Source organism: Scardinius erythrophthalmus (genome assembly GCF_964197995.2).
Source record: "Scardinius erythrophthalmus genome assembly, chromosome: 24".
NCBI classification, from domain to species: Eukaryota; Metazoa; Chordata; class Actinopteri; order Cypriniformes; family Leuciscidae; genus Scardinius; species Scardinius erythrophthalmus.
Window position 1 is genome coordinate 4,298,566 of NC_138244.1, and position 26,471 is coordinate 4,325,036.

General features: G+C 41.9%; 2 protein-coding genes across 4 annotated transcripts; both read right to left on the reverse strand.

The window, feature by feature from the left end:
* Positions 1-3,943: 3,943 nt before the first annotated feature.
* LOC308684527 (uncharacterized protein) lies at positions 3,944-6,970 on the reverse strand. Its single transcript, XM_081355780.1, has 2 exons — positions 6,719-6,970; positions 3,944-6,308 (listed from the first exon to the last, which is right to left on the reverse strand). The coding sequence occupies exons 1-2, from the start codon at positions 6,795-6,797 to the stop codon at positions 4,789-4,791; spliced, it is 1,599 nt and encodes a 532-aa protein (XP_081211906.1). The 5' UTR covers positions 6,798-6,970; the 3' UTR covers positions 3,944-4,788.
* Positions 6,971-21,394: 14,424 nt separating this feature from the next.
* LOC308684894 (uncharacterized protein) lies at positions 21,395-23,781 on the reverse strand. 3 transcript variants are annotated; one of them, XM_081356260.1, is made up of 3 exons: positions 23,613-23,779; positions 23,341-23,448; positions 21,395-22,936 (listed from the first exon to the last, which is right to left on the reverse strand). In XM_081356260.1, exons 2-3 carry the CDS (start codon positions 23,417-23,419, stop codon positions 21,450-21,452), a joined length of 1,566 nt encoding a protein of 521 aa, XP_081212386.1. In that variant the 5' UTR covers positions 23,420-23,448; positions 23,613-23,779; the 3' UTR covers positions 21,395-21,449. The 3 variants fall into 3 exon arrangements, with proteins under 3 accessions (XP_081212386.1, XP_081212387.1, XP_081212385.1); XM_081356261.1 differs by having other exon boundaries at positions 23,341-23,427; positions 23,504-23,775; XM_081356259.1 differs by having other exon boundaries at positions 23,341-23,781.
* Positions 23,782-26,471: the final 2,690 nt, after the last annotated feature.

Consider the following 26,471-nt stretch of genomic DNA (forward strand, 5'->3'; position numbering starts at 1 on the left):
TGGCCGCCGCCACGGTGTCTGATCCTGTCCCTGAGCCGGTGTCTGTTCCTGTCCCTGAGCCGGTGTCTCTTCCTGTCCCTGAGCCGGTTCCTGAGCCGGTGTCTGTTCCTGTCCCTGAGCCGGTGTCTTTTACTTTTCCTCAGCCGGTGTCTTTTCCTGTTCCTAAGCCGGTGTCTGTTCCTGTCCCTGAGCCGGTGTCGCTCCCTGTCCCTGAGCCGGTGTCTTTTCCTGTCCCTGAGCCGGTGTCTTTTACTGTTCCTCAGCCGGTGTCTGGTCCCTTAATAGGACCATGGAGGCCGCGCCGCTGAACTGTCTGGTCCGCCCTGGCCACCTGAAGAGTCGTCTCCTCCCTGGCCGCCAGAAGAGTCGTCTCCTCCCTGGCCACCTGAAGGGTCATCTCTTCCCTGGCCGCCTGAAGAGTCGTCTCCTCCCTGGCCACCTGAAGGGTCGTCTCTTCCCTGGCCACCTGAAGAGTCGTCTCCTCCCTGGCCACCTGAAGGGTCGTCTCCTCCCTGGCCTCCTGAAGGGTCGTCTCCTCCCTGGCCTCCTGAAGGGTCGTCTCCTCCCTGGCCTGCTGATAGGCTGTGCTGTGGGCAACTGCACGAACCAATGGCGGATAGACAGAAGCGCGCGAGCCAATCAGGGCGCTTGGCGCTCTGTCACTGTCAAGCGCGCGAAACTACACGTGACCATAACATATAAATACAGATAGAATCCGCCATTTGACAGGTATAATCGACTGAAGCGACAAACCTGCCATAAGAAAAATAGCACGGCAAGGCAACGCAGTACTCGTTCCCTTATCTCTAAGGGAACGTACTGGTTACTTTCGTAACCTCGGTTCCCTTAGAGATAAGGGAACGAGTACTGCGTTGCCTTGCCGTGCTATTTTTCTTATGGCAGGTTTGTCGCTTCAGTCGATTATACCTGTCAAATGGCGGATTCTATCTGTATTTATATGTTATGGTCACGTGTAGTTTCGCGCGCTTGACAGTGACAGAGCGCCAAGCGCCCTGATTGGCTCGCGCGCTTCTGTCTATCCGCCATTGGTTCGTGCAGTTGCCCACAGCACAGCCTATCAGCTCACTCACGTGGGTCTGATGCTCTCGCCTGTGCTGTAGCAAATGCGTTTTGCCTCCTGAAGGGTCGTCTCCTCCCTGGCCACCTGAAGGGTCGTCTCCTCCCTGGCCTCCTGAAGGGTCGTCTCTTCCCTGGCCACCTGAAGGGTCGTCTCTTCCCTGGCCGCCTGAAGGGTCGTCTCTTCCCTGGCCGCCTGAAGGGTCGTCTCCTCCCTGGCCGCCTGAAGGGTCGTCTCCTCCCTGGCCGCCTGAAGGGTCGTCTCCTCCCTGGCCGCCTGAAGGGTCGTCTCCTCCCTGGCCGCCTGAAGGGTCGTCTCCTCCCTGGCCGCCTGAAGGGTCGTCTCCTCCCTGGCCTCCTGAAGGGTCGTCTCCTCCCTGGCCACCTGAAGGGTCGTCTCTTCCCTGGCCGCCTGAAGGGTCGTCTCTTCCCTGGCCGCCTGAAGGGTCGTCTCTTCCCTGGCCGCCTGAAGGGTCGTCTCCTCCCTGGCCTCCTGAAGGGTCGTCTCCTCCCTGGCCTCCTGAAGGGTCGTCTCCTCCCTGGCCTCCTGAAGGGTCGTCTCTTCCCTGGCCGCCTGAAGGGTCGTCTCCTCCCTGGCCGCCTGAAGGGTCGTCTCCTCCCTGGCCACCTGAAGGGTCGTCTCTTCCCTGGCCGCCTGAAGGGTCGTCTCCTCCCTGGCCTCCTGAAGGGTCGTCTCTTCCCTGGCCTTCCCTGGCCACCTGAAGGGTCGTCTCTTCCCTGGCCGCCTGAAGAGTCGTCTCCTCCCTGGCCGCCTGAAGGGTCGTCTCTTCCCTGGCCGCCTGCACTGCCTGCTCCGCCCTGGCCTCCCGTCTTGCTGCAGTCTCCAGGTCCATCCCGCCCCTGGGTTCGCCTCCGCTCCACCTCCCTCCTGGACAATTTTAGAGCGTCTGGAAGCAGCTCCTTTGAGGGGGGACTATGTAACGGTCACCAGCTGGAGTGCCCTTGAGAGCCACCAGAGGGCACTCCATACCAGACTATTATCACTCCCTCAGCCTATTTATACCATGTTCACTCATTCACTCACGGCGAAGTTTTGTATGTTGTTGCACTGCATTTCTGAGCGTTTTCCCTGGTTTCATGTCTCTTGGTTTTTGGATTTCTGGTTTCTTGGTTTCTGTTCCGTAGACTACTCTTTTGCCTCTGACCCCTGCCTGTTTTGTTTGTTTGTTTGTTTGTTTGTTTGTTTGGACGGCCTACCTGTGTTTTGACCTATTGCCTGTATATTGGATTATGTGTCTGGATTGCCCCTTAATTAAAGCTGCATTTGGATCTCAACCTTTGTGTCTCGGAGCACTTCGTAACAGTCTTGTGTATTTTTTAATTTTGCAAAGGTCCTTTTAGTGGCTCTGTAATACTGTGCTAAGAATATCATGATATTCCCAATGCGAAGTTCTAAACCCAAATGCTTATAACCTCCATTTTTGCATATTGAAAAGGTGCACCTTGAATTATAAACAGCTGCCATGAAAACAAACTTCTTGTATAAATTGATTTACTTAAAGCTGCAGTCCGTAGCTTTTTTGGGTTAAAAATTATCCAAAATAAAGTTTTGAGCAAGTACATAATCAGCCAGTGTTCAAAACTCTCTGCTTGCCTTCGCTCGATTCAAAATGGTAAGCTTGTAATAATGTTTTTAATTCCAGTGGTACTGGTGGATTTACGCGGGAAATTTGAGCATGTCTTTGCGTCATTACGTCACATCTGAACACATAAAGAAGAGTCTCGGCTAGTCGGCTATGAGTGTGAGGGTGTTGGAGGTTGAGATTTATAGCCTTTTCTCACTGCACTTGATATGATTAAACTTATCAATTTGATGGCGGATCCAGAAAGGTTCAAACGACAATCACCAGTGACAACTAGAGATTCACCCGTTGTAAAACGCAAAAGACTTCGGACTTCGAAGAAAAAAGAGACTGCAACCGGGCCCATGGGAATACAAGGATAAATATCGGAAGGCCATTAAATGTAGTCATGCAATGCTGATGTTGTTGGCATTAACAATTTGAGGACAAAGTATAATTTGCACGGTTTGACGTGATATGATAAGCGATTGTTAGATTTAATCGGCGCAATTTACTGCAATGCTTTTTTCCCCTTAGTTGGTCAGAACAAAAGTAGATGTTACTTGTTCAGACGACATTTTCTGGTGAAAATTCTTATGTTGGTCATACTTCCAAAAAGTAGAATCTGTGATTGCGAATGCCAGTATCCACACCGGCGCTGTGACTGACAGCCGAACATTCTCCTTAAAACATTGGATTCATCCGCGCTGTGCCGTGCCGAGCCGAGGCACAACCCACGTAAAGTTGATAATTCCGCGAATAACTGCAATGGCAGATTTCGAACAGAGATGGCAACAAAGAGGAAAAACTGCGGACTGCAGCTTTAATTTAACTATTCTTTTTATTTTATTAACTTAATTTTCTGTTATAGAAAACTAAATTGGGGTAGAGTAAAGCCACTGTTAATCTTGGAATTTAAAATGTATAACCAAAGATAAACCAAACTATGAAGTATATTTACTTACAGTACTATCGTTTCATTTAACAGCAGAGTTTATAAAACATATTAAAACCGAAAGGCACGGGCACAATAGACAAGTTTTATATCCTCAAAAAACAATCAGAACATTCATTTCAGCCGTGCGGCATATTTCCTAACCAATCATATTTCCTGTTTCAGCTCAAGGGGCGGGGCTTGAGAGTCGCTGTCAATCACTGGCGTCCAACTGAACTCTGGACTGTTGAAATCGCGTCAGAAAAATACTGCGGTAACCTGGTAAAATATTACTGAATAAATAGAATAGACAAATAGAATATTTACCGAATACAATCCAAGCAGCAATGAAGGTACTTGTTTTATTAAGTTCAACATCTACATGACTACGAATGACTCTTGCAGGTAAAAACATTTTCAAACAAAACAGTTTCAGTACACAAAAGCATTTAAAATACCATGACATTACCATGTTTTGGACATATACATAAATACCATGTTACCAAATTCAGGTGATCAATTATTGCCATCTCTGCCACAGTCTTTTTGAAAGAAATTGTTTGCTTAAAGTCTTTGCTGACATCATAAAATTAGCACATCACTATTAGAAGCCATTTTGTGGTCAATAGCTTTTAATAAAATTATTCATACAATAATGTAAATGTTCGACTAGATACTAAACCAGTATGACAGGTTTTGTATGGCAAAAAGGTGATCGGTTCTGCACATATTTTGCTCATCTCAAACATTGTCAATTCCATGTTTGATATTCCAAATTTGTGACTAACTCTGGATCGTGTTCACATGAAGGTGTGATGTTTAAAGAGAACAGCCAATCGAGATGGTGAAATATAATTCAGATTATTTCAGTTCACTGCTGAAGATCTAGAGATATTTTGAAAAAAAATATGAAGGATTTAAATACATTAACTCAGCAAGAAGGAATATGATTGGACTGCTTGAAAGAAAATATCTGAATATATAAATTCACTATAGTAGATATTTTGTCTAATTCCACAACAAACTTAAAAAACTTAAAATCATAGTGATTTCAAAGGCTTAATATTCAAATATTATATCAAATATTTTAAAGCTTATTTATATAAAAGAAAATCTTAAGCTTATTAGTTGCTAAATGTAAATATGTAAAATGTAATAGATGTTTTGATCCAGAGCTTTAGCAATAATTATAACTTAGTCACTGTTTGTGACTTGAAGTGATGTAGTCTGCCTTCTACAAATTACTATTACTATTAACAGTAATTCTGCATAAAACAAGTGAGAACTGACTAAGCTTTCAAGAAGTACTTTGAGAAAACTCATCATCGGCCCTAAAATAAGAAAGAATGAACCAACGAGCACACAAACACATGAAAAAAACAGTGTAAGAACTGTTAAACCGATCACTTTCCATTCAGGCTTTAATTGCCAATATGCCATTGTAAGTCCTAATATTAGCAGCATTATTGTATTCTGCACACCAAGTAGAGCAAACACAGTCACAAACCCCATTGAAAGTGTCGCCCCGATGATACAACTCAGAAATCCCCCGAGCACAAAGACTGGAGGTACACGACTAATCTTTTCATAGTGAAATATGAATGCATAAGCCCCGGCTGTGACTCCAGGAGCCGTGTAACACGCAATGAGCACATCTGACCACGACCTGACGCTGATGATTGTCCCAAAGACCAGAGGTAAACCCGGAACAAATACTATGGACATAATTGCCATCCACATATTCAATAGATCAAATATACTAAGTACCATTACATACACTAAATTAACCATGATGCCTTGAGTGATGCTCCTTTCTCTAAATAATGCAATTGATGTTATCAAGGCCAAATTTAGCGGTATCGCAACATCTGGACTCAGAACATGTCTTAGATAGACCATAACCAACTCAAGCGCTGCAAATTGTGCCACAAAATTCAACATTTTGTTATTTCCTTCAGTGTAAACAACAAGAGCTGTAAATGAAACAAGGGAAATCCATCCTATGATTCCAGACGCTAATCCTAAAGTGTCATATTTTACAGACAAGAGCTGATTTTCCTCATTTACATTTTGATCGGCCTTTTCTGTAAGGAGTTTCTCTATTTCTTGTCGTTTTATTAAATGCTCCAGCCTTTCTGAATGTAACTCTTGTTTCTCATTCAATACTGAGTAAAATCGGTGAGCATTGAGCCAGACTAGCTTGTCTATTTCCGCTACGAGAGCTGCTGTTTGAGCAGGTTTGGGTTCAGAGTCTCTGATCATGTGAAATCTGCCTCCACATGCGTTGATCATTTCTCCAGCGATCCCTCTGGACGCTCCTGTCAAACGCTCCTGGTGATTTTGGTGCAGAAGAACAATGCAGTACTGAAGAACTTCTGCTCCCAGCAGCTCCTGGACTCGCTTCACAACATCACACTCTTCTGATTCTTGATCTTCCAGATTCAGGAGCATTAAAACAGCGTGAGGTCCAGGAGACGAGAGAAACAGCGCTGTTGTGAAGCTCTGTCTCGCTGTGTCGTCCTCACAGAGGTTTGGTCCAGTGACCAGCATCATTCTACGACCCTCGTCTGTAATTACTGGAGTCTTTACAATCTCTCTGTCCTCCTGTCCACCGTCTTTCCTTCCTGACAGAATATCTGCAGCGCTGAATCTGGAGTCGCCTCGCATTCCCACTATCAGGATCCTCACTTCATCATCATCATCATCATGAGAATCTGAAGAGAAAGTTAGAGATGAAAATATCAGAAAATATGAATTTAGAATTTAAAGTTAACTATATACAGTGTTTAGACTCGCTCTGATATAATTGTTCATGTAAAACATTTTTGGTTTAATACTCTAATGCATGGTAATTTATTACAATGTTTATTTTTTGAAAGAAGATATTTAGTTACCTACACATGTACATTGACTTACTGTACATTACATTACAACCCTAAATGCGTGGTGTCCACTACAGTGATCAGATTTATTTTTAGGTATCGAAAGTAAACTACAACAAATCTGATAATTATTTTTAAAAACATTATATACAAGACTAATTATATTGCTGTTTTAAGTAAAAAGACAGTAATGCATGCATCAGAACAGTATAGTTCAGCATTTGCTTGACATTGTACATTACCTTCAACATGTACAGATGTGATGTGAAGTGCAAGGATCAGTGTGAAGAGCCATTTTGGTTTTGTCCTGTTTAGTTTCATTCTTCAACCTGGAGAGTAAAGCCACTGTTAATCTGTGAATTTAAAATGTAATTTTACCATATAGCCTAACTAAAATTATGCAGCATATTTAATTACAGTAGCCTATGATCGTTTCATTTAACAGCACTGACAGTGAAGTTGAATCCTGTTTCTTTGCTTTCACTTTTGTTATCACACTTCCTATTTCCCGTAATCGAACCAGTGTATTGCTACTTCCGATATTATCGCAACGCAGTCAGAACTAGTTCTGCTTTATCTGGGGATGCCCATCCTGAGGTAATTAGAGTACATCAGCTCCAGTTATTTTTCTATTGAAGAATGTTTGTTAAATGGTCTTTTCAAGTATATATAAGTATAGATTGTACATGTACGCATATGAATTTATAGTGACATTGAGTGTATATATGTCCCTTTTTAAATAAATAATTTAAAAAACTCAGTGTGGAAGACACTAACATGAGTGTGTGCATGTTTAAACTTATTGCTTTTTCAGGTAGGTTTCCATATACAGTCAAACCAAAAATTATTCAGACACCAGATATAATTTCTGATATTTTTTTTACTAGTGAGTGCAGGACATATATATATGTATGTGTGTGTGTGTATGTGTGTGAAATAGACCAAAAAAACAATACAACTACAGCTAATTTTGCCCCAGAATTCAAATTTTTGTGCCTTGCTTTAGTGTAAACTACAACATCACAATCTTCTGATTCTTGATCTTCCAGATTCAGGACCATTAAAATGGCGTGAGGTCACACTGGATATCACCCTGTAGCCCAAGACTGTTTGCCCACTGAAGCTAAGCAGGGCTGAGCCTGGTCAGTACCTGGATGGGAGACTCCTGGGAAAACCCGATTGCTGTTGGAGGAGTTGTTGGTGAGGCCAGCAGGGGCGCTCACCCTGTGGTCTGTGTGGGTCATAACGCCCCAGTGTACTGATGGGATACTATACTGTCAAATGAGCACCGTCCTTCTGACGTTAAACCGAGGTCCTGACTCTCTGTGGTCATTAAAAATCCCAGGATGTCCTCTGGAAAAAGAGTAGGGGTGTAACCCCGGCATCCTGGCCAAATTTGCCCATTGGCCCCTGTCCATCTTCTTCTTCCTAGCGTATGTCCCGCGCAGGTGCAGGGTCCGCTTGTCGGCAAGCCTTTCTCCACTTTCTCCGGTCCAAGGCATCCTCGGGGGCGGCATCGATGTATTTCATGTCTTCCTTGATTTGGTTCATCCACCTCTTTTTCGGTCTTCCACGTGGCCTTTTCTCCTCAGGGCTGAGCCGCAGTGCTCTTCTCGCCACTGACTCTACGTCACTTCGGATCAAATGGCCATACCATCGGAGGCGGGCTTCTTGCATCTTCTCCGTGATTGGTGCTACTCCCATGATCTTCCTTACATCCTCATTCGTAACGTGGTCCAGTCGGATCAGTCCCAATGTCCAACTGAGCATATGCATCTCCATCATGTGGAGGGCCTGTTCGTGTTTGGTGGTTGCAGGCCAGCATTCTGCTCCATAGAGGGCGACTGGGTGAACTACCATCTTGTAAACCTTTGCCTAGAGGTGGGTGGTTATGCATCGATCACAGAGGACACCAGTGACCTGGCGCCACTTCATCCAGGCAGCGTTGACTCTTGCTCTGGTGTCTGGAAGGCTGTCACCATTAGCCGAGAGGGTGGAGCCAAGGTACTTGAACTTCTCCACTTTCTTCAGGTCCTTCCCATTGATGGTAATTGTGCTGTTGGTGTGGGCGCCACCTTCTATGAATTCCGTTTTATCCAGGTTGAGCTTGAGGCCACTTTCGCCAAGGTGGTCATTCCACTGCTGCACTTGGACGTTGAGTTCCTGGCGGGTCTCTTTGGCGAGGAAGACGTCGTCAGCATACAGCAGCGTCCATGGATGGTTCGTTTGGATGTCGGCTGTTACTGTGTCCATGCAGAGGACAAAAAGCAGCGGCGATAGGGCTGATCCCTGGTGTACGCCAACCCGGATGTCAAATGGTAGCGAGGTTCCAACAGGACACCGGACGCTGCTTGTGGTACCTTGGTAGAGGAGTTGGGTCCAGCACACGTACTCTTCTGGGGCTTGGTGCGATCGAAGTGTTCGCCATATAAGGTCGTGGGGAACTCTGTCGAAAGCTTTCTCCAAATCGAGGAAGGCCATATGGACCAGTATGTTCTTCTCTCTATGCCTCTCCATTAGCAGGCGGGCGGCGTAGATGGCATCTGTGGTTCCAGAGCCCCTGACAAAACCGCATTGGTTTGGCGTGATACTGATGATAGAGCGTAGGCGGGAGTCCAGGATGCGCTCAAATATCTTCATTGTGTGACATAGGAGTCGGATTGGCCGGTAGTTAGTGCACTCGCTGACATCCCCTTTGCCTTTCCAGATCGGCACCGTGGTGCTAGTTGTCCAGGCTTGGGGAAGCTTGTTAACAGCAATGATTTGGTTGAAGAGTAGCGTGAGGATTTCTGCGCCTCCGCATCCCATGAGTTTCCAGGCTTCGGCAGGAATGTCATCGGGTCCAGTTGCCTTCCCGTTTTTCATCGTCTTGACAGCCTGTGACACTTCGGTGATGGTGGTTAGTGGGACTGGACCAACAACGGTGTCCATGCTTGGTATTGGGGGGTGTTGGAACTCTTCATTGGAGATTCCGAAAAAGTAGTCGTGCCATCGCTGGAGAATGGCTGGTGGGTCCTGCAGCGGACGGTGGTTGACGTCCTTGATGGGGGCTACTTGGGCGATGGCTTGTGTAGACTGGTGACGGGAGCTGGCTAGGCGGTAGATCTTGTTTGCCCCCTCTGATGTGTCCAGCTCGTTGTACAGCTCGTCAAGGTGCTTCGCCTTGGCGGTGGCCACTGCCCTTTTCGCCGCAGACTTGAGGGTCCTGTATCGGTCGAGGTCAGCAGGGTGTCGTGTTCAGAACCAGTTCTTGTAGGCCATCTTCTTTGCCTTGATCGCCGCTTGCACTTCTTCAGTCCACCACCAGACTGCTCTGTCGATAAATCTTCTTCCTAGCTTCGTCTTACCAAGGACCTGAGTGGCGATGGTGTGGATTTGGGTGGGAATCTCACTCCACATGGCCTCTGCTGGTTGACAGGGATTGATGTTAAGGTCGCCAAAGGCTGCTGCCAGCTGGCTCTTGTGTTCGCTCCACTTCCACCACTTGATTCGTTCAGGCCCCGTCTTGCGCACCTGGGGTAGCCGCTATAGGTTAAGGCGCACATCGAGGACGTGTGGTCGATGTTGGGGACCAATGTTGTCCGATGGGATCACCTTGGTGTCGAGGGCGAACTTGAGGTCATGGCGACGGAACATCCAGTAGTCGATCTGTGTCGCGATTCCACCGCTTTTGTAGGTGGCCAAGTGGGTGGGCCTCTTCTTGAAAAACGTATTGGCGATGGTGAGGTCGTGGGCCTCGGCGCAGTCCAGGATGCGGCGGCCATCGTCGTTGCGGGTACCATGCCCCCGTCCACCATGTACTTGTTCGTAGCCATGTCTCGCTGATCCTACGTGCCCATTTAGGTCTCCATCGATGAACAAGTACTCCTCTGGTTCCACAATCCACAGATGTGCATCCAGGTTTTCCCAGAATTCATCCTTGTCCTCGTCGGTGCAGCCAGTTTGGGGGGCGTAGCAGCAGATGACATGGATGGTGATTGAGCCGGAGACAATCTTGATGGAAATTATGCGGTCCGAGATGTTCGAGACATCGGTGATCTGGTTCCGGAATTGCTGACTGGCGGCCACTGCGACTCCATTTCGCTTTGGGTTAATACCATAGTAGATGAGTTTGTATCCTTCGCCGATGTCCTTGGCTTTTGCACCCTTCCATTTCGTCTCTTGTATGCACGCGATGTCGATGCGGCGGTTCTTGAGGACGTCAGCCAGTTCGCGGCCACATGTGGTCAGTGTGCCGATATTGATGGTGGCCAATCGGATCCTTTGGACTAGCTTCTTTAGCCTGCCCCGTCCATGGGCAGGGAGCCCTAGCTCACTTCCCATGCCATCCAGGCGAAGAAGTGCTGAAGCTCTCGTTTCCAGCCGCCGCCACGTGGAGGAGATGGTTAGATTTTGGCTGGCCCCTGTCCATCATGGCCTCCTAAGTATCCCCATATACTGATTGGCTTCAGCACTCTATCTCCTCTCCACCAGTAAGCTGGTGTGTGCGTGTGTGTGTGGTGGGCGTTCTGGCGCAATATGGCTGCCGTCGCATCATCCAGGTGGAGCTGCACATTGGTGTGGTTGAGGAGATTCCCCCTTCCATGTAAAGCACTTTGAGTGTCAAGAAAAGCACTAATTAAAAGTAATTAATCAGGATTCTTACATCATCATCTTGAGAAGCTTGACGGGAAAGGTAAAAATTGAAATATCGGGGTTAATCATAAAAATGTTTGGATATGACTTTAAGGGTGTTTTTTTTTTTAATGAAAGGAACAATCATGGTCTTATTGCCATCATCATGGATTTAAAGCAACACTAAAGACGTCTTTGGTCGCCCTACAGGTTGGAAGCGGAATTGTCCATTACCGCTGTCGTAAATAATTTAGCCTACCGCAGCCTACCGTCGCACGCACACTCGCTGTTATCCAGAACCGGCACTGGAATGAACGATGTCCACAGACAAGGTATGTTGCATGATTTTACGAAAGTATGATGTATTGCGACATCAGAAACGAAGAAAAAATAAATGACTATTGTAAAGCTTGCCGTAAAGCAAGTCAAATTTGTACAGAAACGCTACCCGATCTGGCAAACTTGCATAGTGTGGTTATAGCGGATATAGGGCCGCAAAGCCAATGCAGAAGTGCCTTTCACTCTGTTACAACTTGATGAACCACTGAAACGATTTTGGAAACATTATTTTAAGGTAAAAAATAATCTTTAGTGTTGCTTTAATTCCCAGAGAACACACAGACTGATTCATAAAGGATTAGTTCCCTCCAGAATTAAAATTTCCTGATAATTTACTCACCCCACGTCATCCAAGATGTTCATGTCTTTCTTTCTTCAGTCGAAAAGAAATGAAGGTTTTTGAGGAAAACATTCCAGGAGTTTTCTCCATATAGTGACTTCAATGGGGTCCAACGTGCTGAAGGTCCAAATTGCAGTTTCAGTGCAGCTTTAAAGTCTCGACACGATACCAGCCGAGGAATAACAGTCTTATCTAGACAAAAAACAAACAAATAAACCCCGCCCCCTGAACACGATTTACAGATTATCATAACAGAATATGCTAATCAATGACTATAAGATACCTACACATAAGCTACATATATTCATCAACTAACCATTCAGAAATGTTGCTTCTACATGTTGCCACTTCTTCTTGAGTCTCTCCGTCTTTCTGACTTCGGTTTGAACATAAAAGGCTAAAAGTTTTTTTAATTTTCAGTGCATGTCTGTGTGAGGAAGCTGCTAACACACGAGCTGTGCCAGGAGCAGCAGCTCATTTGCATTTAAAGGGACAGACAAAAACGGTGCGTTTTTGCTCACCCTCAAAAAGTGACAATTTTAACATGCTATATAAAAATATCTGTGGGGTATTTTGAGCTAAAACTTCACATAAACATTCTGGGGACATCAGAGACTTTTTTTACATCTTGTGAAATGGGCATTATACCACCCCTTTAATGGTTTATCATGCGCACACGAAAGTCTGTATATTTTTTAATTTCGCAAAGGTCCTTTTAGTGGCTCTGTAATACTGTGCTACTGTGTAATAAGAATATCATGATATTCCCAATGCAAGGTTATAATCCCAAAATCTGGTAAAATATTACTGAAATAAATAGAATAGACAAATAGAATATTTACCGAATACAATCCAAGCCAGCAATGAAGGTCCTTGTTTTATTAAGTTCAACATCTACATGACTATGAATGACTCTTGCAGGTAAAGACATTTTTAAACAAAACAGTTTCAGTACACAAAAGCATTTAAAATACCATGACATCAGTAGCGTAGCCAGGAATCACAATGTGGGTGGGCCCAGAGAAAATCAGGTGGGCACAGCCTAAAATGCATCTGTTATCAAAATAGGCCAACACAACTACACCTGCTTGAATACACCACAGTTTAATCAGAGCACAAGCATGTAAGTCATCATAAGCAGTGTTAATAAAGAACAGAACGATAAGAACAGCATTTCCACTGCGCGCGGCCAGGCCACACCACACACACACGCGCATCTGACAGATGCGAAACAACATCATCAAATCAGCAGCAGGACAGTAGTGGACAGTGTGTAAAAACCAAAAACAATGCTTGGTCATAGTCTGGCTCAGCGGCCACATAAACCACGTTATATAAACAACATTGACTAGGCAACTACATAAACGTAGATTGGCTTACTTTTGATGACTAGCTTATAACAGGAGACGACGGGGCTGGGGGTCGCACACAGTTTTAAATTCGAACACATTATTCTCTGAGTGTACACACACCGGCGGCGTCTGTCCGCTGCGCCCAGCAACGGCTCAGGACCTTGTTCAAAATCTTGCCGCGTCACAGAGCGCTATTTACATATTTTTATATTAAATTTACATTTATTTGTCTCAAATCGTAGTTAATGAATCTGACTTCACCCTGGGCTGCAATATACGTTTAGTTTTATATTCATGTACAGAAATCAGCTGCTTGAATTAAATTTGCTGACATTATCGGATTTTCAGGTGAGAGTTGTCCTAGACGCGGCGCTGCGCGTCCAGTGTGCGACCCCCTTAAGAGTTGAACACTGCAATGATTTCGTTATAGTCCAACGATTCAGTCAATTCTCCTGAACATCTGCATTATCTTCCTCCTGTGGTGGCTGGTGGCCGTGGTCTTTTTGACACAAACTTGTTGCTCTGTTTCATTTTAGTTTAACATAACGTTCCTTAGCTAAACTTCAGTGTCCCTCTGTGAAATGTGCTCGTCGTTGTGAAGGGGGGATGGGCTGTTCGCAATCATCCGAGTCTGCGCGCTACGCGGGCATTTCGTCATCACCATGACAACCAAACAAGAATCAAGAAACATTAAGTATATTTATTTTTATAGGTCAAAATTGTTATAATCGCAACATAATTTCCTAGGCTACCTTGTGAGGCCACTGAGTGACTAGATGGGCCTGACTGACAGGTGGGTGGGCCCAGGCCCACCCAGGCCCACCCGTAGCTACGCGAGTGCATGACATTACCATGTTTTGGACATAGACATAAATACCATGTTACCAGATTCAGGTGATCAATTATTGCCATCTCTGCCACAGTCTTTTTGAAAGAAATTGTTTGCTTAAAGTCTTTGCTGACATCATAAAATTATAGCACATCACTATAGACCCCTTCAATGTTTGTAAACATCGAACGCCTAGGTTGGGTGCGCTCGCAGCATGGGGTCAGAAAAATGGTGCGGCTAATAGTTTATTCGGCATATATTGTGTCAAGGGTATGCACTGTCTTTGCCATCACAGGAACGGGAACAGAACCATAAACTTGTTTCAGCTAATGGCGATTGTCTGCCTGATTAGAGTCCTGCACGGATTCGGACGGGTGACCCGCAAATTTTGCTCAAACAGGTGAAAAATATCCAACTGTGTCGGATACGGGTGCGGGTCAGACACGGGGGAAACCAATATAAACACGGGTTTAAAACAATCACATGCAAACGTAAAAAATATATGCATATTTTTAGGAACACATCTACAAAAATATGCCTGTATTTCAAGTTGATAAAATCATTTAAAATCCACATCAGTTTATTTGTGCCCACGCGCCACGCCCTCCCAGGATCTATAACATAGGCTACTTTCACTTTTAAAAATGCATCATAACCGCGCGCGCGCGATCGATATCTGGCATTAATTGTGACCTGTGTCATGCTACTTAGCAGATAGCAGTATCTATCTGAACCATAGACTGTAAAAAAATTTATCTGAACAGATGTTGTCTATTTATTTATTTTAAACAGATGAGATCCTGCAGGAATCCTGAAAAACTTGACTCCACAACTGGTGTGATTTTCACAGTCCACGACGCAACAAGTAGGCATTTTTTTCTTGATGAGAAATTCTCTGGTTAACACACAATTCAATGGGATGGAATGAACTTTCTGACCCCGACATGCGCACTGCGAAGTTTCCTGTGACGTCGCCATTTTGTGGTCAGTAGCTTTTTTCCTGTTATAAAATACGAATGTAAAATATTTAGGCTTATGTATTTCTGTGTATATTATATAAACACACACACACACATACAGTGTCATTTGCTGTTCTTGTTGCTGTTTCTTCTCCAAATTATTAATGCTCCTAAAGATAATGCTACATAAAACAAGAAAAAACTGACTAAGCTTTCAAGAAGTACTTTGAGAAAACTCATCATCTGCCCTAAAATAAGAAAGACTGAACCAATGAGCACACAACCACATGAAAAAAACAGTGTAAGAACAGTAAAACCAATCACTTTCTCTAGAGTTTCAGGCTTTAAATGCCAAAATGCCATTGTAAATCCTAATATTAGCATCATTAATGTCATCTTCACACCAAGTAGAGCAAACACAGTCACAAACTCCATTGAAAGTGTCGCCCCAATGATACAACTCAGAAATGACCCGAGCACAAAGACTGGAGATTCACGATTAATCTTTTCATTGTGAAATATGAATGCATAAGCCCCGGCTGTGACTCCAGGAGCCGCGTGACACGCGATGAGCACATCTGACCACGACCTGACGCTGATGATTGTCCCAAAGACCAGAGATGAACCCAGAACAAATGGTATGGACATAAATAAAATGAAAAACACTAAAATACCTGCTATGAAAGCCCCTATGATATTTACTATTGGACCGCTGCTACTTTTGCTACACTCAAAATCTTCAAGTACTCTGGGGTTTCTTTTAAATATAGTTGCAATTGATGTTATCAAGGCCAAATTTAGTGGTATAGCAACATCTGGATTCAGAACATGTCTTAGATAGACCATAAACAATTCAAGCGCTGCAAATTTTGCCCCCAAATAAAAAATTGTGTCATTTCCTTCAGTGTAAACAGCAAGAGCTGTAAATGAAACAAGGGAAATCCATCCTATGATTCCAGCCGCTCCTCCTAAAGTGTCATATATTACAGACAAGAGCTGATTTTCCTCATTTATATTTTGATCGGCCTTTTCTGTAAGGAGTTTCTCTATTTCGTGTAGTTTTTTCAAAAGCTCCCTTTCTGAATTTAATTGTTGTTTCTCATTCAATGCTGAGTAAAATCGGTGAGCATTGAGCCAAACTAGCTTGTCTATTTCCGCTACGAGAGCTGCTGTTTGAGCAGGTTTGGGTTCAGAGGCTCTGATCATGTGAAATCTGCCTCCACATGCGTTGATCATTTCTCCAGCGATCCCTCTGGACGCTCCTGTCAAACGCTCCTGGTGATTTTGGTGCAGAAGAACAATGCAGTACTGAAGAACTTCTGCTCCCAGCAGCTCCTGGACTCGCTTCACAACATCACACTCTTCTGATTCTTGATCTTCCAGATTCAGGAGCATTAAAACGGCGTGAGGTCCAGGAGACGAGAGAAACAGCGCTGTTGTGAAGCTCTGTCTCGCTGTGTCGTCCTCACAGAGGTTTGGTCCAGTGACCAGCATCATTCTACGACCCTCGTCTGTAATTACTGGAGTCTTTACAATCTCTCTGTCCTCCTGTCCACCGTCTTTCCTTCCTGACAGAATATCTGCAGCGCTGAATCTGGAGTCGCCTCGCATTCCCACTATCAGGATCCTCACTTCATCATCATCATCATCATGAGAATCTGAAGAGAAAGTTAAAGATGAAAATATCAGAACATATTATTTGAATTCAAATTGAACAATCTATGAACTAAACACAGTGTCTTGACTCACTCTGTAATGGTTCATGTAAAACATTTTTGGTTTAATACTCTAATGCATGGTAATTTATTACAATGTTTATTTTTTGAAAGAAAATATTTAGTTACCTACAAATTTACATTGACTTACTGGACATTACATTAAATCCCCAAATGCATGGTGTCCACTACAGTGGTCAGATTTATTTTTAAGTATCGAAAGTAAACTATAACAAATCTGATAATTATTTTTAAAAACATTATATACAAGACTAATTATATTGCTGTTTTAAGTAAAAAGACAGTAATGCATGCATCAGAACAGTATAGTTCAGCATTTGCTTGACATTGTACATTACCTTCAACATGTACAGATGTGATGTGAAGAGCAAGGATCAGTGTGAAGAGCCATTTTGGTTCTGTCGTGTTTAGTTTCATTTTTCAAACTGGAGAGTAAAGCCACTGTTAATCTGTGAATTTAAAATGAATCTAAAAGCAAAGCTATGAAGCACATTGACTTAAAGTACGCTTCATTTAAAAGCACTGACAGTGAAGTTAAATCCTGTTTCTATGCTATCACTTTTGAAATCACACTTCCCATTTCCTGCAATCGAACCAGTGTATTGCTACTTCCGATATTATCACAACGCAGTCAGAACTAGTTCTGCTTTATCTGGGGATGCCCGTCCTGAGGTAACTAGAGAGTACGTCAGCTCCAGTTCTTTTTCTATTGAAGAATGTTTGTGAAATTGTCTTTTCAAGTATAAATAAGTATAGATTGTACATGTACGTATGAATATCATAGTGACATTTAGTGTATATATGTCCCTTTTTAATAAACTCAGTGTGGAGGACATTACCAGTATGAGTGTGTGCATGTTTACATGTGTGAACTTATTGTTTTTTAAGGTTAGTTTCAATATATGTATTAAAAAAAGAAAAGGACAAGATTTCCAAGATCAGGGAGTCATCTCGCCACCTTCTCTCAACAGTGATGTCCCTTTGGGTAGATGAGATAAAATCACGCCAAGGCAAACCAGTTGTTGCCAACTGGCATTGAACTTGCCAGAAATACTTATGATTTCTTCTCAGTTTAGCCTGACCATTTCTGAATTTAATGTGTGTAGCTTCTGTTATATTGTCAACATTGGGACACTTCAGCTAACCCGTTGGATCACACACTTTAGTGTCAGGGCTAGCACCAAGGTACGGCACATCAGGGTGTGTAACAAACCCAGAAGCTGATGCATTTACACTACAAAAGTCACTGTACTGGTGTAGGACTTCTGGCTGAAGGTCAATATCCATTTTCATGGCAGATGTTATGGAAGCAGGACTCAGGAGAGGAAGTTAACGGGATGTTTATTGAGAATGAGCGGAATACAAGTAAGTGAGAAGTTTAATGATAATCTGCAGAGCGGGATACTGGCGGTGAATGGGAATGTTCCTTCTCACAGGTGTGATGATTGGTAGATGAAGAGATGGATGGCAGAGCTGATGCGCACAGGTGGGAAAGGAGACACAGAGGAACGCTGGAGAGGGATACAGGGGAGAGAGACAAGGAAACACTGGAGAGGAGACTGGAAGAAGTTCACTGGAGATATCAGTATGATCGCAGGCGGAAACAAGGTAAGTGTCCACTTCGTATAGAAACAAAACCAGACAATGAGCTGGGGTGAAGTGTGTGTATAGTGGGAGTGATGAGGTGCAGGTGTGTGTGATCAGTATTCAGGAGTGCGCTGTGATTGGCTGGTGTGAGAGCCTGGCAGATCTGTGACAGATGTTTGCCGTACACCCCTCAGAATCCTTACTGCCAGCGCCTCACAAGATGACTCCCCTCTTACACTGTATACTTCCCATAGTTAAGCGTGGATAATGCATTTGCTTCCGGCGTGGATTCTTTAATTTGCTCTCTAGTGTTCTTCTTAATGATGCATGATAATTCTAGCCTGGAAATCCAGATCTAAATCTGAAAGATTAATGGTCTGGCATCGACTAATGAAACTCGCCCAGCTCGAGGGACGGCACCAAGCATGCATTTGAAAATCTCACTGCACGCAATTGGATAACACTACGACCAATCACAACAATAAACCCCATACGCTTAGCTACCAGCGGAGCTAACTGGTGGATTAGACTCTTACCGTATCCGGTCGGCAAAACAGCAGAAACGCCCTTCTTGCAAAGGAACGATTCGAGCGCCGTCTTCTGTTCGTCTTTTAGATAAAAAGCCAAGTCTAACTCGTTCATTGTAGCGGCCAAAGCCGTTTCAAACAACTGGTGTTCATCCATAGCCATCTTGCAATGTTTACTAATGACTTCGACGTCACAGCGCTGTCGTCATCTCGCCTCTGGCCCGCCTATATCAGATAACCCGATGTGATTGGTGCAGCTCAGATACGAGGGCATATTTAATGAGCATCATTACTCGACGCCAGAGTAAACTCGCTGAGAAAATTCAACTTGTGCTCTCGCGAGAACTCTGGATCTCCAGGGTATGATAATTCACGAGCGACCACCAAACTCTCAATATGATAATGATAACTGGGGACATAATTTACATGTCTTTCTAATTTATAGCCACGTAATGGAAGTTGAGGGAATAAGAGGGCTTCAGGATGGGTGCGAATTTCTCGAGATACTACACTGATAATAGAGAACTGAGCCATGAGGAACTGGACCAAATTTCAAATCCACTAAAGTCATGTTTGAGAGGCCACACAAGATCTTGCAAATACTTAATCTCCAACGGACAGCTGGGTCTGGAAGGGGTCCTGATTATACAGGATCAAAGGAAGGATCAATTTCAAAGGAAATGTCATTACTGCTGACTGACTTAAGATTTATTAGAGGCACTCAGTATATAAATGCCAAATGACATTTTAGTTTATTAAAGTGTGTGGGTTTATATATATATATATATATATATATATATATGAAGAGTTCAGATGCAAAAGCCTCTAAGTGCCATCCGAAATTTTCTTCTACAGGGTGGGCCATTTATATGGATACACCGTAATAACATGGGAATGGTTGGTGATATTAAAGTCCTGTTTGTGGCACATTAGTATATGTGATGGTCACCACCCATCTTGAGGAGTTTGCCCCCTCACATATACTAATGTGCCACAAACAGGACTTTAATATCACCAACCATTCCCATGTTATTACGGTGTATCCATATAAATGGCCCACCCTGTAGAATGATCATTTTTATAAAGCTTGTATATTTAAGTTAAGTAATTTCACTTAAATGACAATTAATAGGTAATTTGCATTGCCATTTAAGTGAAATTATCGAACTTAAATATACGAGCTTGATAAAAAAATGTTCAGATGGCACTTAGAGGCTTTTGCATCTGAACTCTTCATATATATATATATATATATATATATATATATATATATATATATATATATATATATATATATATATGTATATGTATGTGTGTGTGTGTGTGAGATAGACCAAAAAACAATACAAGTACAGCTAATTTTGCCCCAGAATTCAAATATTTGTGCCTCGCTTTAGTGTAAACTACAACATCACACTCTTCTGATTCTTGATCTTCCAGATTCAAGACAATTAAAATGGCGTGAGGTCCAGGAGACGAGAGATTCCCACACTCAAAGGATTCTCACAATCAGGATTCGAGCATCATCATCTTGAGAAGCTGGACGGGAAAGGTAAAAATTGAAATATCGGGGTTAATCATAAAAATGTTTGGATATGACTTTAAGGGTGTTTTTTTTTTAAATGAGAGGTTCATGGTCTTAATGCCATCATCATGGATTTAATTCCCAGAGTACACACAAACTGCGTCAATGCGTAATGCGTGAAGTCGTGGATGTGCAAAAAAAGTATAATAAATGTTAATTTTTTTTATTAGAAAATGACCGATGGTTTGGCTAGATAAGACCCTTATTCCTCGGCTGGGATCGTGTAGAGACCCGTTTGACCCCATTGAAGTCACTATATGGAGAAAAATCCTGGATTGTTAAATCCTTAATTTTTTTTCGACTGAAGAAAGAAAGACATGAATATCTTGGATGTTGTGGGGGTTCATTCTGAAGTGAACTAACCCTTTAATCTGAATGTATGTCACATTGAATATGTGAATCTAACAGCATACATTTAAATAGTTTTATAAACTTTAAATTAAAGGAAAATTAATAAAAAATCACCAAACTACATAGAGGTAAGCAGATACTAACCATCTGAAGATATCATATCAAACGCAAGAATTGATATAAGGAGCAACTTTTGGTTTTGTCGTGGTTAATTTCATTTTGTAACTCGAGGTCTGTTTCACAAAGCAAGTTGAGCTAAAATCATTCCATTGTTTCACAATTCTATGAACATTCTGTAAATTCCGTGTTTGACTAACTTGTGAAATATCGTGTTCACATGAAGGTGTGATGTTTAAAGAGAACAGCCAATCGAGATGGTGAAACATAATTCAGCTTATTTCAGTTCACTGATGAAGATCTAGAGATATTTTGAAAAAATATGAAGAATTTAAATACATTAACTCAGCAAGAAGGAATATGAGAGGACTGTTTGAAAGAAAATATCTGAATATATAAATTCACTATAGTAGATAGTTTGTCTAATTCCACAACAAACTTAAAAAACTTGTAACTCTAGTGATTTCAAAGGCTTAATATTCAAATATTATATCAAATATTTTAAAGCTTATTTATATAAAAGGAAATCTTAAGCTTATTAGTTGCCAAAATGTAAACTAGATAACACATAATACACAGCAATGTTTTCAGATGTTTAATAGATGTTTTGATCAAGAGCTTTAGCAACAATTATAACTTAGTCACTGTTTGTGACTTGAACTGATGCATTCTGCCTTCTACAAATTACTAGTAACAGTAATGCTGCATAAAACAAGTAAGAACTGACTAAGCTTTCAATAATTACTTTGAGAAAACTCATCATCAGCCCTAAAATAAGAAAGACTGAACCAATGAGCACACAACCACATGAAAAAAACAGTGTAAGAACTGTTAAACAAATAATTTTCCCTAGAGTTTCAGGCTTTAAATCCCAGTATGCCATTGTAAGCCCTGATATTAGCAGCATTATTGTCATCTTCACACCAAGTAGAGCAAACACAGTCACAAACCCCATTGAAAGTGTCGCCCCGATGATACAACTCAGAAATGACCCGAGCACAAAGACTGGAGATTCACGAATAATATTTTTATTGTGAAATATGAATGCATAAGCCCCGGCTGTGACTCCAGGAGCCGCGTGACACGCGATGAGCACATCTGACCACGACCTGACGCTGATGATTGTCCCAAAGACCAGAGATGAACCCAGAACAAATGGTAAAGATATAATTGCTGTGCAAATAAGTATGAGGAGAATGAAAATATTTGCTATCAAATCCCCTATGATATTTCTGGAGTTTGGATCACTGCTACTTCTGCTAAAATTAAAATCTTCTATTTCTCTGCTGTCTCTTGTAAATATTGTTGCAATTGATGTTATCAAGGCCAAATTTAGTGGTATAGCAACATCTGGACTCAGAAAATGTCTTAGATAGACCATAAACAATACAAGTGCTGCATATTTTGCCCCAAAAATCCAAATTTTGTCATTTCCTTCAGTGTAAACAACAAGAGCTGTAAATGAAACAAGGGAAATCCATCCTATGATTCCAGCCGCTCCTCCTAAAGTCTCATATTTTACAGACAAGAGCTGTCTTGTCTCTTCTGTTTTTAATGTTTGTGTCAATACTGAGTTAAATCGGTGAGCATTGATTTGAACTAGCTTGTCTATTTCCGCTACGAGAGCTGCTGTTTGAGCAGGTTTGGGTTCAGAGGCTCTGATCATGTGAAATCTGCCTCCACATGCGTTGATCATTTCTCCAGCGATCCCTCTGGACGCTCCTGTCAAACGCTCCTGGTGATTTTGGTGCAGAAGAACAATGCAGTACTGAAGAACTTCTGCTCCCAGCAGCTCCTGGACTCGCTTCACAACATCACACTCTTCTGATTCTTGATCTTCCAGATTCAGGAGCATTAAAACGGCGTGAGGTCCAGGAGACGAGAGAAACAGCGCTGTTGTGAAGCTCTGTCTCGCTGTGTCGTCCTCACAGAGGTTTGGTCCAGTGACCAGCATCATTCTACGACCCTCGTCTGTAATTACTGGAGTCTTTACAATCTCTCTGTCCTCCTGTCCACCGTCTTTCCTTCCTGACAGAATATCTGCAGCGCTGAATCTGGAGTCGCCTCGCATTCCCACTATCAGGATCCTCACTTCATCATCATCATTATCATCATCATGAGAAGCTGAAGAGAAAGTTAGAGATGAAAATATCAGAAAATATGAATTTAGAATTTAAAGTTAACTATATACAGTGTTTAGACTCGCTCTGATATAATTGCTGATGTAAAACATTTTTACACTCTAATGCATGGTAATTAATTACATTATGTTTATTTAATTTTTTTTAAAGAAAATATTTGTGTACAAATTTCTATTGACTTACATTATATCCCCAAATGCATGGTTTCCACTATAGTGGGTCAGATTTATTTTTAGTTATTGAAAGTAAACTACAACAAATATGATATTTTTAAAAACATTATGTACAAGACTAATTATACCGTTGTTTTAAGTAAAAAGACAGTAATGCATGCATCAGAAGAACAGTATAGTTCCGCATTTGCTTGACATTGTACATTAACGTTACCTTCAACATGTATAGATGTGATGTGAAGTGCAAGGATCAGTGTGAAGAGCCATTTTGGTTCGGTCGTGTTAAGTTTCATTTTTCAAACTGAGTAAAGCCACTGTTAATCTGTGAATTTAAAATATAATCTTACCATATATCCAAAATTCTGAAGCATATTTACCTACAGTAGCCTATGATCGTTTCATTTAACAGCACTGACAGTGAAGTTGAATCCTATTTGTTTGCTTTCACATTTGATAATGATCGAGTGATTCCCCAGACATATTTACCATTGAGTCGTATGCCCACTTATAAATAATCATATAATGCAACCAAGGTCGAAAAGATTGGAAGAGATGAGTTTTGAAACAGCATTTTCAGTGAGTTTAGTATACAACGCATATCAGAACCGAAGGCACGCACGTACGACAAGTTTTATATACTACCGGTATAGCCTACTCAAAAACCAATCAGAACTTTAATTTCAACCTCGCGGTGGTTTCCTAACCAATCATATTTCCTGTTTCAGCCAAATGGGCGGGACTTGAACGTGTCGCTGTCAATCACGTCTAACTGAACTTTGGACTGTTGAGCGCGCCTCAGAAAAATACTGCTGTACCCTGGTAAAATATTACGGAAATATCCTTGTTTGACGATCAATATTATAGTATACTGACTGGGAAACACAGTCATCTACAATATCTCGTCAGTTTTGTTGTGTATTTTCTGACGCATGTTTGTTTTCAGAACTAAGTTAGCGATGACGATTCGCTAATGAATGACTCTTTTGAGTCGGTTCTATTGAATATCAGAAGGATCTCTTTCGGATGCTGATGCGGTCTGAATCATTTGGATTGCTCACTCACGAGCTGAATCGTTTGTAAGAGGATCATACTCGGAACATTAACGGGATAATGTAGAGCACTAATATCCCTGGATGAAGTGGAATATTTCCCTACTACAATCCATTACTATCCAAGCCAGCGATGAAGGTCTTCATCTGCATGGCTCTTTGAATGACTCCTGCATCTAAAGACATTTTCAAACAGAACAGTTTAAGTACACACAAGGGCGTGTACTTTTATCTCCCCCAACCCCCCCACAAACTACGCCCCTGAGTACACAAAAGCATTTAAAATACCATGACATGTTTTAGACATAAATACCATGCTACCAGAATAATCAGGTGATCAATTATATCTACAGTAAACCACAGTATTGCAATCTCTGTTCCATATTACTGCCATTGTAGTCTTTTTGAAAGAACTTATGCTTCTTATGAACTTATGAAAAGAAGTTATGCTTAATGTCTTTGCTGACGTCATAAAATTATAACACATCACTATTATTAGCCATTTTGTGGTCAATAGCTTTCATATTACTAATGTAAAATAATAGGCTATGTATTTCTGTGTATATTATACAACACGTAAACACTCACGCACGCATGCACACAAACACTCATACACACACACAAGCATCAGCCATAAAATAAGAAAGATTGAACCAATGAGCACACAACCAAATGGTAAAACCAGTATAATAACAATTAGGAACTGAGTCAGCGGTTTGTTTTTTAAATTGAAATGTACCATTGTAAATCCTAATGTTAACAGAATTATTGTCATCTTCACACCAAGCAGAGCAAATAACTAATTCATAAACCGCACTGAGAGTGTCGCCCCCACTGAACAACACAGAAATGACCTGAGAAAACTGGCAAAGACTGGCGACTGGTGAAGAAGATTGCAAAGTGAAGACACATAAGCCCCTATTGTGACTCCAGGAGCCGCGTAACACGCTATGAGAACATCTGACAACGACATGACGATGATGATTGTCCCAACGACCAGAGATGAACCTAAGAAATGGTAAAGATATAATTGCTGTGCAAATAAGTATTAGAATAATGAAAATATTTGCTATTAAATCCCCTATGAAATCTCTGAAGTTTGGATCACTGCTAATTCGTTTATCATCATCATCATGAGAGGCTGAAGAGAAAGAAGTATGGAAGTAAAATAATGTCAAATGTTTTTGAAACAAAAAGCCTGTTGAATTGCACTAGGCCTACTTGAAAAAAAAATAGGCATTGCATTAACAATGCTTGCATTTTAATGCATTGTATTTTTAGGGCTTGCATTTTTATGGGCTGAAATTCAACATGGTTGTATATTTAAGCTGTGAATATTTCAATTAAAAACATTTCAAACACATTTTCATTATTAAAAATTCAATAATCCATATTCACTCTTCATATTTCACTTACAAAATATTCAAACTGTTTAAAAATACAACCTATAACATTCAACAGGCAATTTTCGGTCCATTTTATTTCGCTTTGAAAATTTGCTTCCACAAATTCAGTGGTTCAAATTCGACAGTAAATTCAACATTGACGTCCAGGAACTGCAGGAAAAGCAGTAGATTGCAGAGCATACTCTCCATCTGCTGTTAGTCGACCTCACCAGCAGGAGGTGCAAAAGCGTGTGTTGTTGACGAAGACCAGCAACAGTTAGAGCAAGCAATTCATTCATAAAATGAAAATGATTATGTGTCAGTATGCAGAAAAGATGATAAAGACACAAAAGCTGTGTTTATGTTTCATTCAATAACTTCATTGTTACTTTCCCTGTGTAGCCTACATGTTATCAGCTTTCTCTACCATGAACAGGATTATTTATCGGTTTCCCTCAATACCTCACACTCGATTCCCCTTCTGTCGGGACAAAACGCTTAACGTAGTTTATGGACTAATACAGTGATATAAAAGACCAAACTCGCACCTTATTGGGGATGTAGTCTGTAGGCTACTATATAGGCTAGATGGACTAAGAATATGAACTATATATATATAGGCCTATATATATATATATATATATATATATATATATATATATATATAGTAGACTATGCCTACGTGTATTAGCTTAAACTGGGAAGAGTCATAGCACTTGCATATTGTTGTACTCCTATTGTTAGTTTAACTGTAAATCGCTTTGGATAAAAGCGTCTGCTAAATAAATGACTAAATGTAGCCTAATAAATGTAAAATTGGCTTGACATTGGACATTCGCACATTTAGGGACCGTCTCAAAAGTTGCATACAACATTGACATACACGTTTCTAACTTCAATAGCAAACATTA